The 15,969-nt window shown below is 44.4% G+C and overlaps 2 protein-coding genes across 9 annotated transcripts in view; both read left to right on the top strand.

Moving 5' to 3' along the window:
• LOC141095727 (uncharacterized) overlaps positions 1-15,969 on the top strand; it is a 44,935-nt gene that overhangs the window by 9,987 nt on the left and 18,979 nt on the right. The window contains exons 1-5 of one of the 7 annotated variants that reach the window (XM_073581999.1): positions 1,842-1,979; positions 4,519-4,860; positions 5,012-5,155; positions 11,153-11,329; positions 11,677-11,797. In XM_073581999.1, the coding sequence (XP_073438100.1) occupies positions 4,819-4,860; positions 5,012-5,155; positions 11,153-11,329; positions 11,677-11,797 (484 nt within the window). In that variant the 5' untranslated portion in view covers positions 1,842-1,979; positions 4,519-4,818. The other 6 variants (XM_073582004.1, XM_073582002.1, XM_073582000.1 and 3 more) reach the window with 6 other exon arrangements.
• On the top strand, positions 5,162-8,758 carry LOC141095728 (uncharacterized). Of its 2 annotated transcripts, XM_073582008.1 has the most exons (4): positions 5,162-6,524; positions 6,596-7,195; positions 7,390-7,484; positions 7,601-8,758. In XM_073582008.1, exons 2-4 carry the CDS (start codon positions 7,081-7,083, stop codon positions 7,643-7,645), a joined length of 255 nt encoding a protein of 84 aa, XP_073438109.1. In that variant the 5' UTR covers positions 5,162-6,524; positions 6,596-7,080; the 3' UTR covers positions 7,646-8,758. The 2 variants fall into 2 exon arrangements, with proteins under 2 accessions (XP_073438109.1, XP_073438108.1); XM_073582007.1 differs by having other exon boundaries at positions 5,162-7,195.

Genomic DNA, 15,969 nt, shown 5'->3' with positions numbered 1-15,969 from the left:
GGAATAAATAGAAATAAATAATATATATATACACACAAGTAAACAATATGTAAATAAAATATAAAAAATACATATAGGAACAAACACAAGTTATATATATATATATATATATACACTCACTGGCCACTTTATTAGGTACACCTGTCCAACTGTGTGTTAAGACTTAATTTCTAATCAGCCAATCACATGGTGGCAACTCAGTGCATTTAGGCATGTAGACATGGTCAAGACAATCTCCTGCAGTTCAAACCGAGCATCAGTATGGGGAAGAAAGGTGATTTGAGTGCCTTTGAACGTGGCATGATTGTTGGTGCCAGAAGGGCTGGTCTGAGAATTTCAGAAACTGCTGATCTACTGGGATTTTCACGCACAACCATCTCTAGGGTTTACAGAGAATGGTCCGAAAAAGAAAAAAAATCCAGTGAGCGGCAGTTCTGTGGCCGGAAATGCCTTGTTGATGCCAGAGGTCAGAGGAGAATGGGCAGACTGGTTTGAGCTGATAGAAAGGCAACAGTGACTCAAATTGCCACCCGTTACAACCAAGGTAGGCAGAAGAGCATCTCTGAACGCACAGTGCGTCGAACTTTGAGGCAGATGGGCTACAGCAGCAGAAGACCACACTGGGTACCACTCCTCTCAGCTAAGAACAGGAAACTGAGGCTACAATTTGCACAAGCTCATCGAAATTGGACAGTAGAAGATTGGAAAAATGTTGCCTGGTCTGATGAGTCTCGATTTCTGCTGCGACATTCGGATGGTAGGGTCAGAATTTGGCGTAAACAACATGAAAGCATGGATCCATCCTGCCTTGTATCAACGGTTCAGGATGGTGGTGGTGGTGTCATGGTGTGGGGAATTTTTTCTGGGCACTCTTTGGGCCCCTTGGTACCAATTGAGCATCGTTGCAACGCCACAGCCTACCTGAGTATTGTTGCTGACCATGTCCATCCCTTTATGACCACAATGTACCCAACATCTGATGGCTACTTTCAGCAGGATAATGCGCCATGTCATAAAGCTCGAATCATCTCAGATTGGTTTCTTGAACATGACAATGAGTTCACTGTACTCAAATGGCCTCCTCAGTCACCAGATCTCAATCCAATAGAGCATCTTTGGGATGTGGTGGAACGGGAGATTCGCATCAGGGATGTGCAGCCGACAAATCTGCGCCAACTGTGTGATGCCATCATGTCAATATGGTCCAAAATCTCTGAGGAATGCTTCCAGCACCTTGTTGAATCTCTGCCACGAAGAATTGAGGCAGTTCTGAAGGCAAAAGGGGGTCCAACCCCTTACTAGCATGGTGTACCTAATAAAGTGGCCAGTGAGTGTGTATATATATATATATATATATATATATATATATATATAAAATAAATAAATAAAATAGGCAGCACTCCAAATTAAATGTGAAAAAAGTGGATACTTTACTGATCCTCAGGTGGCGATGTTTCAACGGTGACCCGTGTTGATAAAGACGGGTCACCGTTGAAACTTCGCCACCTGAGGATCAGTAAAGTATCCACTTTTTTCACATTTAATTTCGAGTGCTGCCTATTTTATTTATTTTATTAACTCGGCTGTTCGGACACTGCTGAATAGGTTTTGCACCAACTGTATAATTTTGGTAGTGCTGCCCTTTTTTTTATTTATATATATATATATATATATATATATATATATATATATATATATATATACAACAGCAATACTAAAACACACATAAGTATATTTATATGTAGACACACACACATATATATACACACATGATATGCGTTTTACTATTGTTTTTTTTTTTTTTAAATAACTTTATTATTCTTACACAAAGTAGTGGACAGGCTGAAGCAAACACTTCCGGCGCGTATAAATGACGTCATGCGTTTCAAAAACGTGTGTTCTCTGTGTGTTAACAAGATGGCGGCATCGCTTGTTTACCGACCTGCTCCTAGCCGGGGTATTGCAGCTGCTGTAATGAGGTGGGGGCTGCGCGTTACTACGGGGGCGGGATATACAGGCTGACAGCTTAGGGAGACATGTTAGGACGGAGGATGTATCCTATATGTGCAGCGGTCTGCGGAAGGATTTTATGTTAGGCCAGGTATATACATTGGTCCTGTTCGGTGCTGCAGGTAGGCTGAGTGCTGTATTTTTTCAATAAAGTTTGTTGACAGGTCTGAGCTACCAATGTAGCCAAGTTTCTGTCAGAGCAATGTCTCAAGGTTTTCATGTTTCAATTTTTTTCTTCCGCTTCAAAGAGCTGTAACATTACTGTTGTTTGCACAATTTGGGTTTCCTGGTTATGATATTTGCTTCTTTTTGGTGCACCCTAAATATCCTAAGATGGGAACATCCCTTTATCAGCTTCCCGCTGCGGACATTTCTCATTTTCTCTTCCATAAGCCATACCTTTTTTTTTTTTTTTTTCTTTTTTTCCCATTTTCTGTCCATTTTCCCATGTATAGCACCATTCAATTTAGCATTGTGTGATTGAAAACGGGGGGTGGGGGGGAATGACCAAGTGCGATAAAATCTTTTTTTAAATCGCTATTTATTTATTTTTTTTTTTTTTTACATACCCTAGTGGCTTTAAAAAAAATTCAACTTTGTAAGTAAGAAAAAAAAAAAAAAAAACACTTTTTTTTTTTTTTTTTTTTGTCTATTTTCTCTGAGAGCCGTGCCTGTTATTTTGGGGTCAATACGACGGTCTGGTCGTCTTTTTTTTTTTTTTTTTTTTTTTTTGTCGCAGGCATATTGGCCTCAAAAAGAGCAATTTTTCCAATTTCATGCTATTTTGTTTACATGTGAGAGAGTTTTATATTTTCATAGACGGGACGTCTCTGCCATCTGCGCTTATTCATTAGATTTTTTTTTTTAATTTTTAAGATGGGAAAAAATTTTTTTTTTTTTTTACTTTAAAAAAAAAAAAAAAAAAGCATATTTAGAACTTTCACATTTGTAACATATTGTATTATTTAGCCCAACCACATGATAAAAATAATCTAGTATTTTTTCTTTCTTTTCGTTTGTCAACTACGTTATCTTGTAAATTAATTCTTGCTATTAAAATGGGGGGGGGGGGGGGAGACTCCATTAACAATGTGAGCAGCGAGTGCGTCTGTCTGTAGAAGTCCCCTCTATAATGTAAAGTGCTGCGGAATATGTTGGCGCTATAGAAATAAAATTATTATACGAGCAGAATATAGCTGAAGTTGGTGAAAAACTTAAAGTGGTTGTTTTATATCCTAAAAATGATCTAAAAATCTGTTCAGAATTATTTTTTAAAATTAATAATATACTTTTTTTTTTTTTTTTTTTTTTTTTAATTTTATTTTTTTAATATCCTTTTGCAAAATCTGGGCAGTGTCCAGAGCTTCGGCAGCTCCACATCTTGGCCGCTGTTGGAAACATACACATGCGTTTGAAGGGCAGAATTTAATATTGGAGATGATCTTTTCTGCCGGTCAATACATAGAAAAAAAAATAAAGGGGGGGGGGGGGGGGGGGGGCGCGGCGGCGTTTGACTTAGATGTGGATACACCAGACTGCTGATCAAATCTTCAATTTAGTAAATCCGACGTATATTAATATAAACCATGTAACAGAAATGTTAAGGTAATTTTTTTGGGAAGCTGATAATCCTTTAAATTAATGCTAGTTGTGCTGGAAAGATGGCAGGACACACAGCGTGACTTAGCTCGTTGTGTATGGGGCTGGGTAGAGGCCGGACGCTTGTGTCGTAGTTTACACATATGCGAAAGATTGGTCTGATGAAGATTAGGAACCCACAATGTCTTGCAGGCATAGAGTGTTCATGCAGACCCCTGTCCATGACCAAAGATGCCTACAATGGGTAAGAGAACATCAGTGTGGTCTGGGGCAGATATGACTCTTACCGGTCAGAACTGTATGAAGATACAAAGGTTGGCGTACACAATATTAGACATGTGGTTTTATTATATAGCAAATCAACTTTTTGTAGGTGTAATTGGGGGGGGGGGGGGAATATATATTATATAATACGTTTTTCTGATAAATTTAACCTTGAAAATTACGGCGTAGGATTAAATATACTGTAATATGGAGGAGTGTCTACAGCTGGAGTGTCTGACAACTGTGGACCCCATGGAGAAAACAGGAGCAGTTTTTCACCCTTTCTGTCATCACTATCACTACATGGTCACCATGTAGTGTACAGAAGTACCGTCACCGCCAATACTTCTGTAGGACCTGTCAATTACGTGATCGCTGGGTGTCTCCAGCCTATGCAGAGCTTGGTCAACCAGGTTTGCCAGTGACTTGTGTCACTTAAGTGGCTGCTTTTTCCCTGTAACTGGGGTTTATTTAGATGCCCTGGTTACAGTGGGAGGAAAAATAAGAAAAAATGTTCCCCAAGGAGCTTTTATAATCTTTTTGGGTACAAATTATGTAACCTTCTCTTTCTCTCCCCACCCCCAATAAAAAAAAAAAAAAAAATGGCCTGTCATTTTGTGGTCAACACATGATTTTCTGTTTCAGATGACAGCTATGCCCTCTGGCTGCTCAGATCATCTTATGACTATTTCCACTGATGAAAATTAAGTACTGGCTCACACAGATTGGCCTGGAGTTTGGAGATATTGAGAGTTTTGGAAGGGACAGTTTCCGTATTTGCTCTCAGTTCTTCTCGCCAGATTCAAACAGCCAAGCAAAAGGAAATTCCAAAAGACAGCTCCCCTACACCCTTCCACAACATGTACTGCTCAGGTCAAGACGGTGAAAGCTAGCACTGTTACATATGGGGCCCTGAAGGATGTCAGCGCTTGTACCGATACCACGATGGACCCAACCGATCCGTTCCTAAGAGTACAGCATGCACGTGTAGGTACAACATTTACTGGAAGAGGAGGGTGAGGAAGTGCTGCTACAATGGAAGCCATAACACTGGAGCTTTAAAGTAAAGTTTAACCTTTACAAAACATAAAATTATATATTAAAAGGTCCCTAACTGTCTTTGATTTTGTTCTCCCAGGGACAAGAATCATCTCGGGCTCCAGTGTTCTCAACAGGAAGACCGCCTGTTCTCACAGTGACCTCCATGGATGATAACAGGATTTACTTGACTGATAGGATTTTAAGCCTCACCCTGGAAATTATGCTCCTCCTGACGGGAGAGGTGAGCGATACTATGAGGAAAGTAATTGCATCGTCTTATATCTGGGTTTTTATTACAAGTGCCTTAGGACAATTTGTGATAAAAGCTTTGGTATTGGAGCAATAATGCATGAACCATCATACCTGATGGACTAATTTGTATAGGCGAGGGTAAACTGCTCAGCTTTTGTGGTTTTCCTGCTGAAGAAGTTGGTCCAAGTTCCTCTTATATTGTGTTTCTCCTGAATAAGAAGTTGGTCCAACTTTTTCTTACATTGTGTTTTGTCCTGATAAAGTTGGACCAACTTCTTGTTACATTGTGGGAGGGCTGTGGAGTCTATGCCAAACCTCCGACTCCTCATTTTCCCTGACTTCAACTCCACAACGCTGGTCTCTACTGAGCATGTACATAATGCAGCACAGATTCATCTCCACTAAAAGCCCAAATCCTTAGATCAGGAACAGAACAGACATTTATAGGACATTTTATAACTTTCCCAAATTCTTATGAACACATTTGTACTTCTGTACCCAATTTATTATATGTTTTAGGAGTAGGAGTCCATCCATTTTAGACTGACTCCACCAACATGGACACTGACTCCAAATCTACAGCCCTGCATTGTGGGTCTCCTGATGAAGATGTTGGTCCAACTTCTTCTTAGGCCTCTTTCACACATCAGGTTTTCGCCGTCAGGCGCGATCCGGCGCTTTTGATAGAAACCGGATCCGGCGAAATGCAATGCCGGATCCGGTTTCCCCCCCATTGACTTGCATTTGCGCGGGATGGCCATGCGTTTCATCCGGTTTTCGCCGGATCCGGCAATGTGTCGCGATCCGGCGTCTGGAAAAAACGGTGACTGTAACGTTTTTTGTCTCCGGCGAAAAAGCCGGACACGCCGGATCCGGCGCGTCCGGCTTTTTCACACAATGAAAGCCTATGAGCGCCGCAATGCGCCGGATCCGGTTTTTTGGTCTGAGCATGCTCAGTAGCTCTGCCCACAAGACACACATAAAAGCAAGACAGTGGGACCCACAGCCACACCCAACATGCCACCCAAGACAGCAACCAGGCGCAGGAGACCACTGCAGCACCATCCGCACCACCACCACCCCAAATGGAGCAGCAAATAGAACATGCTGAGGAGGGGAGGCCAGCAGCAGATGAGACGGTAATTATCAAATAACCCATTCCTCCAAACTAGGGCTATTGAATATCAAGATATTCATTGGCCCTTTGTTTCTCTTTATTCAACAGCCACCCAATAGATGCAGCAGCAGCAGCAGCAATGGCAGCAGCTGGAACACCACCCACAGGCATGGAGTGTGGCCACCAGGAAGACAGCACATCATCTTCTGGGAGCCCTCCCTTGCATCGTCAGCGTTTGACGGTAAGTTTTTATTTCCAAAATCCATCTTCTCTGTAATATATGTCTATTCATTGCCTTTTATTTCAAAACAGGAATCACAAGATGAAGAGGAGCTCCCAGAAGAAGAAGGAAGGGGTGGACAGACACCTGGAGTGGGCTCACAATTGGTAAGTTTTTTGCATCAAACGCAGAAACACAACATCACACTACACACAACACATAGAAAACAATGTTCTGCAGACCACACACAGCAAACAAATGCCTACATCCAAAGACATAACATTTTTTGTTTTCTTCTCTAGTCTTCCCAATCTGGTGCTTGGCCAAGAGGTCCTCGCAGTGCCTCCCAGGGTCGTCGGCGACAGCAACGCGGCGGTCACCAGCGTGTAAGTATAAATATATTTGCTTTGTTTTTTTGCACTTTTTATTTCATTTCTTTTGTGGAGGCTAATTATGTTATTTTTGTCTTTTTCTTTAACAGCCTTCACAGCGTGCTCCCGACTCTGACGGTGAGGATGGAGGGATTGATGTGGACCGCCTCATCGATCTCGTCAGAGAAAGGGAGCCGCTCTGGAATATGGCTGACCGCCGCCACGCTGACCTGATCGTTACCCGACGACTCTGGGAGGAAATCTGTTCGCTCCTTGTTGGCCGCTGGGAGGACCTCGAAGCTCGGGCCCAGATTAAAGAGCGTAAGTATATACAGTACCGGTTGCTTGATGTAAACCAGTGTTTCCCGAACTCCAGTCCTCGTGGTCCCCACGGATCATGTGTTCAGGATTTCTATTTACTATAGAAATCCTGAAAACATGACCCCTGGGGACCATGAGGACTGGAGTTTGGGAAACACTGATGTTGTATACTAACCACTCCTTTCTCGTTTCAGGGAACAGAATTGTGAATCGGTGGCGGTCTGTGAGAGATCGTTTCAAGAAGGAGTTCAATAAGGAGTTTCCTCCGGGAAACAATGGTCACCAGAAGGTAAATATTACACACCACATGTGAAAAAAAAAAATGTTATATGTAAATTTTTTTTTTTCAGCCAGGGCCATACCATGTCAGTATTTTAATTGTTTTTTTTTCTCTTTATTCCACAGCACGGTGAGCAGCACTCGGGAGCCGGCACGATTGGACCCTTCTGAGGTGATCCCTGAGGAGACCGGCACCGAGGGACACTTCGACCGCCCCGGTACATCTGCACCTTCCCAGCCTTCCCACACATTCGACCCATCTGTCCCATCCACCAGCACAGGAGCATCGTGGCCGCCTACATTACATGAAGCTGCTGGTGAGGAGATCGCTTTCCCTTTACCCCACCCTTCTGCCCCTGCCACCTCTAGTACACCTGCGGGTACTGGGCGGCAGCGGCAGAGGGGTCAGGAAAAGACTTATGCGCCAGAGTTCTTGCATCTGAATGCATCTTTCCAGAACTGTCTCAAAGTCTTGTCAGAGCAAATCTCCGCAGGCTATCAGCAGATCAACTCCAGCATTCTGGAGGTGAAGACACTTCTGCAAACCATGCATTCAGAAGCAAGATCTTCGCCAAACCACACCTTTTTCAGGTCTGTTGTGGAGCGCATGGAAACGCTCTCTCCTGCCCAGCAGATGCATGTAATGCATTCATGCCACGCTGCTCTCCAGCAAGTTACCTCCCAACCTCCTCCTCCTCCCACCACAGTAGTTCCTCCACCTGCACCCCCTCCAGCCACTTTCCATCCTCCCCCTCCTATTACATCTACACCCCCTCCAGCCACTTTCCATCCTCCCCCTCCTATTACATCTACACCCCCTCCAGCCACTTTCCATCCTCCCCCTCCTATTACATACCATCCACCTCCAGCCACTTTCCATCCTCCCCCTCCTATTACGCACCATCCACCTCCCCAGCACCTGCAAACTCCCCAGTACCAGCAACCTCCCCAGTACCAGACATCTCCCCACTTCCAGCAACCTGCCCCGTACCAAACTCCTTCCCCATACAACTTGCCATCAACATCATCTGCTCCTACAGTCCCTGCCCAACCCTCCACTCCACCACCCACCACCTCTTCTGCTTCCCACATGTCCACCCATTCTGTAGTTTTTTCCACACCTTCACCTCTAACTGTTCCTTCCCCACCACGATCCCAGTCCTCTCTCCACACTCCCAGTGTCGAAGTGTCCCGCAGCCCCTACAGCAGTATTTCCACCACGCACTACACAGAATTATAATGTGTGTATTTAAATAAAAATGACCAGTTTTATGGTTTCAGTTTTATAGTTTCAAAGTTTTATTAAACAAGTTTATTAAAATTTTAAAAAAGTTTACTAAAAAAAACATTTTTCAATAAAAGTTAAATTATTTTACACTGGTTGTCTGTCATTTCTTTCTGCGGCGAAAAAGGTTAAATACAGGGTATTTAAAAGGTGAAATGGTATTCAAAACTAGGTATATAACTGTGGGTAAATTTTAGCTTTTTGCCACAGTTGTGTTCCTGGTTGTGTTTGAAGCAAAGTATTTCACCTAAAAAGTTGTGTTTATTGTTGGTGATTTCCTACCAATGTACACAACTTTTGTTAAAAGGTGAAATACTTTGCATAAAACACAACCAGGTACACACCTGTGGCCTAAAGCTAAAAATAGAGACCATGACAAGATAGCCAACTTTGGTTGGCAAAGGTATATACTGTTGGTACAGAAGGTACACAAGTTTGGTTAGGGCACAAATCTTTCACACTCTGTCATCCTGCCAGTGTACTCTGCCTTGAGGTGACATAAAGTATAGTGCAAAATTGTCCCTCATTACTGAAACCGTCACAGAACTTCTAGTGGTAATGTCATGGTAATCTTGCAAGGTGGTTTCTTCAGAGGTGTCCTCAATGGAAATGGGTTCCTTGCAGATAACAAAATTGTGGAGTACCACGCACGCTTTGATCACCTCGTCCACAGTTTCTGTCTTGAGGTTGATCGCAGTCAATAGGACCCGCCATTTGGCTGTCAGAATACCAAAGGTACATTCAACCATTCTTCTTGCTCTTGTGAGGCGGTAATTAAAAATGCGTTTTGGTCTTGTCAATCCTCTGCTAGAGTACGGTTTCAAAAGGTGTTCTGACAGCTGGAAGGCTTCATCCCCTACACAGACAAATGGCATAGGTGGACCAGATGTTTGCGGCAGCGGTCTAGGTGGTGGGAACTGGAAGGTGTTTCCATACAGTTTACGCCCCATGGCAGACAGTTTGAAAACTTGAGAGTCATTGGAGCGGCCATAGGACCCAATATCAACCGCAATAAATTTGTATTCCGCGTCAGCGATGGCCATGAGGACAATTGAAAAATATTTCTTGTAATTGAAATATTCCGATCCCGATCCAGCTGGCTTTACAATGCAGATATGTTTCCCGTCCACAGCGCCCAAGCAGTTTGGAAACTGACATATCTGTTGAAACTTGTCAGCAATTTCAATCCACCTCTCTGTTGTGGGCTCTGGTAAAAACTCTTCAGCTAAGGAGTCCCACAGTCCACGGCATGTGTACTTCACAATTCCAGATATGGTGGAAATCCCGAGTCTGTACTGGAAATGCAGTGACGAAAGGGATTCTCCAGTTGCAAGAAATCTGTGGGGAATTAAAAAACAATAAATTAGTTTTAAATCACAGCATTACATACCAAAACTGACCTATAACACTTGGAGATACAAATTACCACCAACAAGATTGCAGTGAAAGTGTGCTCTGATGCGATCATATCCAATAAATGTGGCTTACCTTAAAGTCACCATCAGACGCTCTGCGGGTGAAACAGAGAAGCGGCAATAGGTGTCCGCTTTTCTTATGAGGTGTGCAATGCGCTCCACCAAGTAATCAAAATTCTCCATTTTCATCCTAACATATCCAAAAAATTTATCCGGGTTTCGTCGAAGGTCCATGCATAGTGTAGAATAGACCCCACGCGTCATTCTCTTGGCTGTGATGGGGTGGATCCACAAACGTCGTCTACGATGCCTGATGCGCTGCTGTCTCGCTCTCTCCTTCTCCAGAACAATCACCCTCAAACGATTTGCCTCCGCTGTAAAATCCGCCAAATTCTTCAAAATATTTCCAATGACAACATCCATCTTCGCCAGTAACTTGCTCTTCTCTCCAACCTGCACTTTCTCCTCTACAACCTGTCAAAGAAGGGCTGTAGGAACATGCTATATATAGTTTTCCAGTAGCCAATCCCGTTCGGAAGGCCACAAGGGTCAATTTTAAAAACCGGATCCGGTGTAATCCGTCGAAAAACGGATAGAAAAACGGATGAACCGGATGAGACGGATACGGTTTTGTCTGTCCAGAAAAAGATGGATCCGCCAGAAAACCGGATCCGTCACATCCGGTTTTACGAAACATTTGCCGGATCGCGCCTGACGCCGAAAACCTGATGTGTGAAAGTAGCCTTACATTGTGGGTCTCCTGATGAAGAAATTGGACCAAATTCTTCTTATATTATGGTTCTTCTGATTTAAGAAGTTTGACCAACTTCTTATATTTTGGTCTTTCTCTTGTTGAAGAAATTGTTCTAACTTCGAAATGCCTCGAACCATGTCTTGTAGCGGCATGTCAGAAGGTTCGGGGACTCCTTGGTTTACAGTTACTCTCAATGCTTTATAATTTTGTGCCGTCATTTTCAGGATTACACAATAGTGAGGAAGACTTATGTAGATCATATCGTGTCAAGTATCAGCCCAGGAAGAAGGAGCGAGGCCGAAGAACTTGTCCGAGTACCAACTGCTGAGTACGTGAGCCTTCAAAAAAGCGTGGAGATTCTGCAGCTCAGTAACCAGATAATCCAGCTGCTGACCAGAGAGGTGAGCACCGCGGTGAACGGCATTTGCTGCTTCTACTGTTCCTTTATAGTTTTCTTTGACAAAAGGTGTTATAAAAAAATAAGATGCAATCCTTGCCTCCTCGTCTACCTCTGTTCCACCTGCTGCTGATGTATTATGAGATCCATGTGCTGGCTGCTGAATTAACCCCATTGTGATGATTTTTCTAATGTGAGTGTTTTTGTAGCTCATCTTCCGCTTGTCACCCCCTTTACAGATACTTGCAGGTTACCTTTCTTATAGGGTACTGCATCCACCCCTCTCCATCTCAACCATACTGATAACGGTCATTGATCATAGATGTACATCTGTATCCTCGTACATTGTAGGTTCCTGTGCGGTGTCAGGACGTCGCCGTGTACTTGTCTATAGAAGAATGGGATTACATAGATAAAAACAAGAATTTGTACAAGAACATCGTCCTGGAGGACCAGCGGCTCCCATTACAGGGTGAGGAGATTATGCCTCTATCTAACAGAGGTTTAATGGTGCCGATCATTGATATGGATCCATCTGGAGTTCAGAGGTTTGTCCCAGACGTATAGTTTACAAGAAAATCCTAGTGGTATCTGATCGTTATTGTAACACATCCCTATCGTTAGGATAAGTTTTCAATATCAGATCAGTGGGGTCCCCCAACGTCGATCCAGTAACCGGTCCCACGTCCACCGGAAATATAAGGTTAAAGAACTGGACCAGCACAAGTCTGTACTCTGTGTATTGACCGTTCTTCGGTACAACAGCTCAGCTCCTGTTCACTTCAATGGACCTCTCACTTGGCGCCTCTGGGTTTCACCCCTTATTCATAAATGGATATTGTCAGATAGAGCTCATGAAAACAAGCACTTTTTTGCAATTTGCTGCTTCTAAAACTTTGCAATTATTCTTGAGATATTAAGAATTTTATTTTGCTTACCACTCATTGCCCAGGAGAACGACCACCATCGCTGCAGTCTAGTTTGTAAGCACTGCGCTGAAACTGATTGGGATTAGGAGATAACAGCGCTATTTTAACAACTTCAAAACAGTGCTTACAAGCTCAATATAAAAGAGCTTGTAAGCACTATTATTATTGTTATAGCGCCATTTATTCCATGGCGCTTTACATGTAAGGAGGGGTTTACATAAAAACAAGTACAATGATGTTAAACAATACAAGTCATAACTGGTACAGGAGGAGAGAGGACCCTGCCCGCGAAGGCTCGCAATCTACAAGGGATGGGTGAAAGTACAGTAGGCGAGGGTAGAGCTGGTCATGCAGCGGTTTGGTCGATCGGTTGTTACTGCAAGTTATAGGCTTGTCGGAAGAGGTGGGTCTTCAGGCTCTTTTTGAAGGTTTCGATGGTAGGTGAGAGTCTGATATGTTGTGGTAGAGAGTTCCAGAGTAGGGGTGATGCGCGAGAGAAATCTTGTATGCGATTGTGGGAAGAGGAGATAAGAGGAGTACAGAAGGAGATCTTGTGAGGATCGGTGGTTTCGTGCAGGTAAGTACCGGGAGACTAGGTCACAGATGTACGGAGGACTCAGGTTGTGGATGGCTTTGTATGTCATGGTTAGGGTTTTGTACTGGAGTCTCTGGGCAATGGGGAGCCAGTGAAGGGATTGACAGAGGGGAGAAGCTGGGGCATAGCGGGGGGACAGGTGGATTAGTCGGGCAGCAGAGTTTAGAATAGATTGGAGGGGTGCAAGAGTGTTCGAGGGGAGGCCACAGAGCAGGAGGTTGCAGTAGTCAAGGCGAGAGTTTATGAGGGCATGGACTAGGGTTTTTGCAGATTTTTGGTTGAGGAATGAATGGATTCGTGAAATATTTTTGAGTTGAAGTCGGCAGGAAGTGGAAAGGGCTTGGATATGTGGTTTGAAGGAGAGATCAGCGTCAAGGATTACCCCGAGGCAGTGAGCTTGTGGGACTGGGGAGAGTGGGCAGTCATTTACTGTAATGGATAGGTTCGTTAGGTGGGTCACGTGAGATGGGCAAAAGATGATGAATTCTGTTTTGTCCATGTTAAGTTTCAGAAATCTAGCAGAGAAGAAGGATGAAATAGTGGACAGACATTGAGGGATTCTGGTTAGTAGGGAGGTGATATCTGGTCCAGAGATGTAGATCTGTGTGTCATCAGCATAGAGATGATGCTGAAATCCATGAGATTCTATGAGCTGTCCCAGCCAAAGGTGTAAATGGAGAAGAGCAGGGGTCCTAGGACTGAACCTTGTGGGACTCCGACAGATAGGGGGCGAGGTGAGGAGGTGGTGTGTGAGTGGGAGACGCTGAATGTCCGGTCTGTTAGGTATGATGAGATCCAGGATAGGGCCAAGTCTGTGATGCCAAGGGATGAGAGGGTCTGTAAAAAATAGGGAATGGTCCACTGTGTCAAAGGCAGCCGACAGGTCCAGGAGGAGGAGGACAGAGTAGTGTCGCTTGCTCTTAGCGGTTAAGAGGTCATTGGTGACCTTAGTAAGGGCAGTTTCAGTGGAGTGGTGTGACCGGAAGCCAGATTGTAAGCGGTCGAAGAGGGAGCAAGGAGAGAGATGGGAGGACAGTTCAAGGTAGACATGATGTTCCAGTAGCTTGGAGGCATAGGGGAGAAGTGATATAGGGCGATAGCTAGATACAGAGGTTGGGTCAAGAGAGGGCTTTTTGAGGATAGGTGTGATTGAGGCATGTTTAAAGCTTGAGGGGAAAACACCAGTTGTTAGTGATAGGTTGAAGAGATGGGTTAGGCTGAGTTCACACGTGGCGTTTTTTTCGCGTTTTTTTTGCGTTTCCGTGGCGGTTTTAACTGCGCGATTTTGCCGCGAAAAATAAGCATCCCATGCATTCCTATGGGATTCCGCAATGCTGTGCTAATGCTGCGGTTTTTACCGCGGCGGAATCGCTTCGCGGTAAAAACCGCAGCATGCTCATTAATTTGCGGAATCGCGGCGATCCCGCACCCATAGGAATGCATTGTTCCGCTTACTTCCCGCATGTGGCTGTGCACACCATGCGGAAAGTAAGCAGAACATTTGCGGATGGTACCCACGGTCTGGAGGAGAGGAGACTGTCCTCCAGGCTTTGGGTACCATATCCCTGTAAAAAATAGAATTTAAAATAAAAAATATTGTTATTCTTACCTTCCGACGTCCCGTGCAGCATTCCCGCTTCTCTCCACGCTCCCGGTCCCAGTAAGCCTTTGCGAAAATGCCCGCGATGGCGTCCGTTCTCGCGGGATTGCGAAGTCTCGCGGTCATTCACGCGACGTCATCGCGAATTACCGCGAGACATCGCGATCCCGCGAGAACTGACGTCATCGCGGGCATTTTCGCAAAGGATTACTGGGAACGGATGCGCGGGACGTCGGAAGGTAAGAATATCACCATATTATATTTTTTTTTTTTTTTTTTTTTTACATTCTATCTTTTACTACTGATGCTGCATAGGCGGCCTCAGTAGTAAAAAGTTGGTCACACTCGTCAAACACTGTTTGACGAGTGTGACTAACCTGTCAATCAGTTCTCCAAGCGATGCTACAGATCGCTTGGAAAACGCTAGCATTTTGCAAGCTAAATACGCTTGCAAAATGCTAGTTTTTCTGCGGGAAAATCGCGGGAATTTAAAATGCGATTTTCCCGCGGAATGGAATTCCGGAATTCTCGCGGTAATTTCTGCGAGAGTTCCGGAGCATGTGCACTTAGCCTTAGGGTTGGGATGAAGACTGTGGTGAGGTTTGTGATGAAGTGGGAAGGGATCTGGTCAAGTGTACAAGTGGTGAGATCTTGAGAGTAGAGAGGAGAGTTGATCTTCTGTAATGGTGGAGAAGTTGGTTTTGGAGGTGGAGGGCTGGGAAGTCGGGAGGAGGGGCTCTGGGGGTTGTTGACCAAAACTGTCTCTGATGTTATCAATCTTTTGCTTGAAAAATGAGGCAAAGTCTTCAGCTGAGATGAGTGGGGAGGGAGGAGGTGCTGGGGGACGGAGGAGAGAATTGAAGGTGTTGAATAACTGTTTAGGGTTGTGAGACAGGGAGGATATGAGAGATGAGAAGTAGGTTTGTTTAGCTGCAGCGCGTGTGGTCTTGAAAGTAGTGAGGGACTGTTTGAATGTGATGAAGTGCTCGTTGGAGTGGGATCTTTTCCATCTGCGCTCAGCAGCCCTGGAAGCTCGCCTCAGTTCTTTGGTCAGGCTGGTGTACCAGGGCTGTCTGTTGATTTTGCAAGCTTTGGTATGAGTAAGTGGAGCAGCAGATTCCAAAACTACAGCTATTGTGGTGTTATATAGAGCAGCAGCGTCATCCGCATTGTGTAAGGAACTTGTATCTGTGAGAGGGAGGAGGGATTCAGAGAATGAGTGTAGGTCAAGGTGTTTAAGATTTCTGCGAGGGTGTGAAAGTTTGTGGGGTGGGGATTGTAGACATGGGGTGGAGAGGGAAGAGAATGTGAGAAGGTTGTGATCAGAGAGAGGAAGAGGTGAGTTAGAGAGGTTAGATAGGGAGCAGAGGTGGGTGAAGATGAGGTCCAGTGTGTGGCCATCTTTGTGGGTGGCTGTAGAAGACCATTGAGTGAGGCCGAAGGAGGAAGTGATAGAAGTTTAGTGGAAGCCGAGAGGGAAGTGTGAATGGGGATGTTTAAGTCGCCCATGATGATAGGGA

Source organism: Dendrobates tinctorius, unplaced genomic scaffold, assembly GCF_039654945.1.
Source record: "Dendrobates tinctorius isolate UK_male_01 unplaced genomic scaffold, ASM3965494v1 ptg000070l, whole genome shotgun sequence".
NCBI lineage: Eukaryota > Metazoa > Chordata > Amphibia > Anura > Dendrobatidae > Dendrobates > Dendrobates tinctorius.
This window is presented reverse-complemented; position numbering and strand designations above follow the sequence as displayed.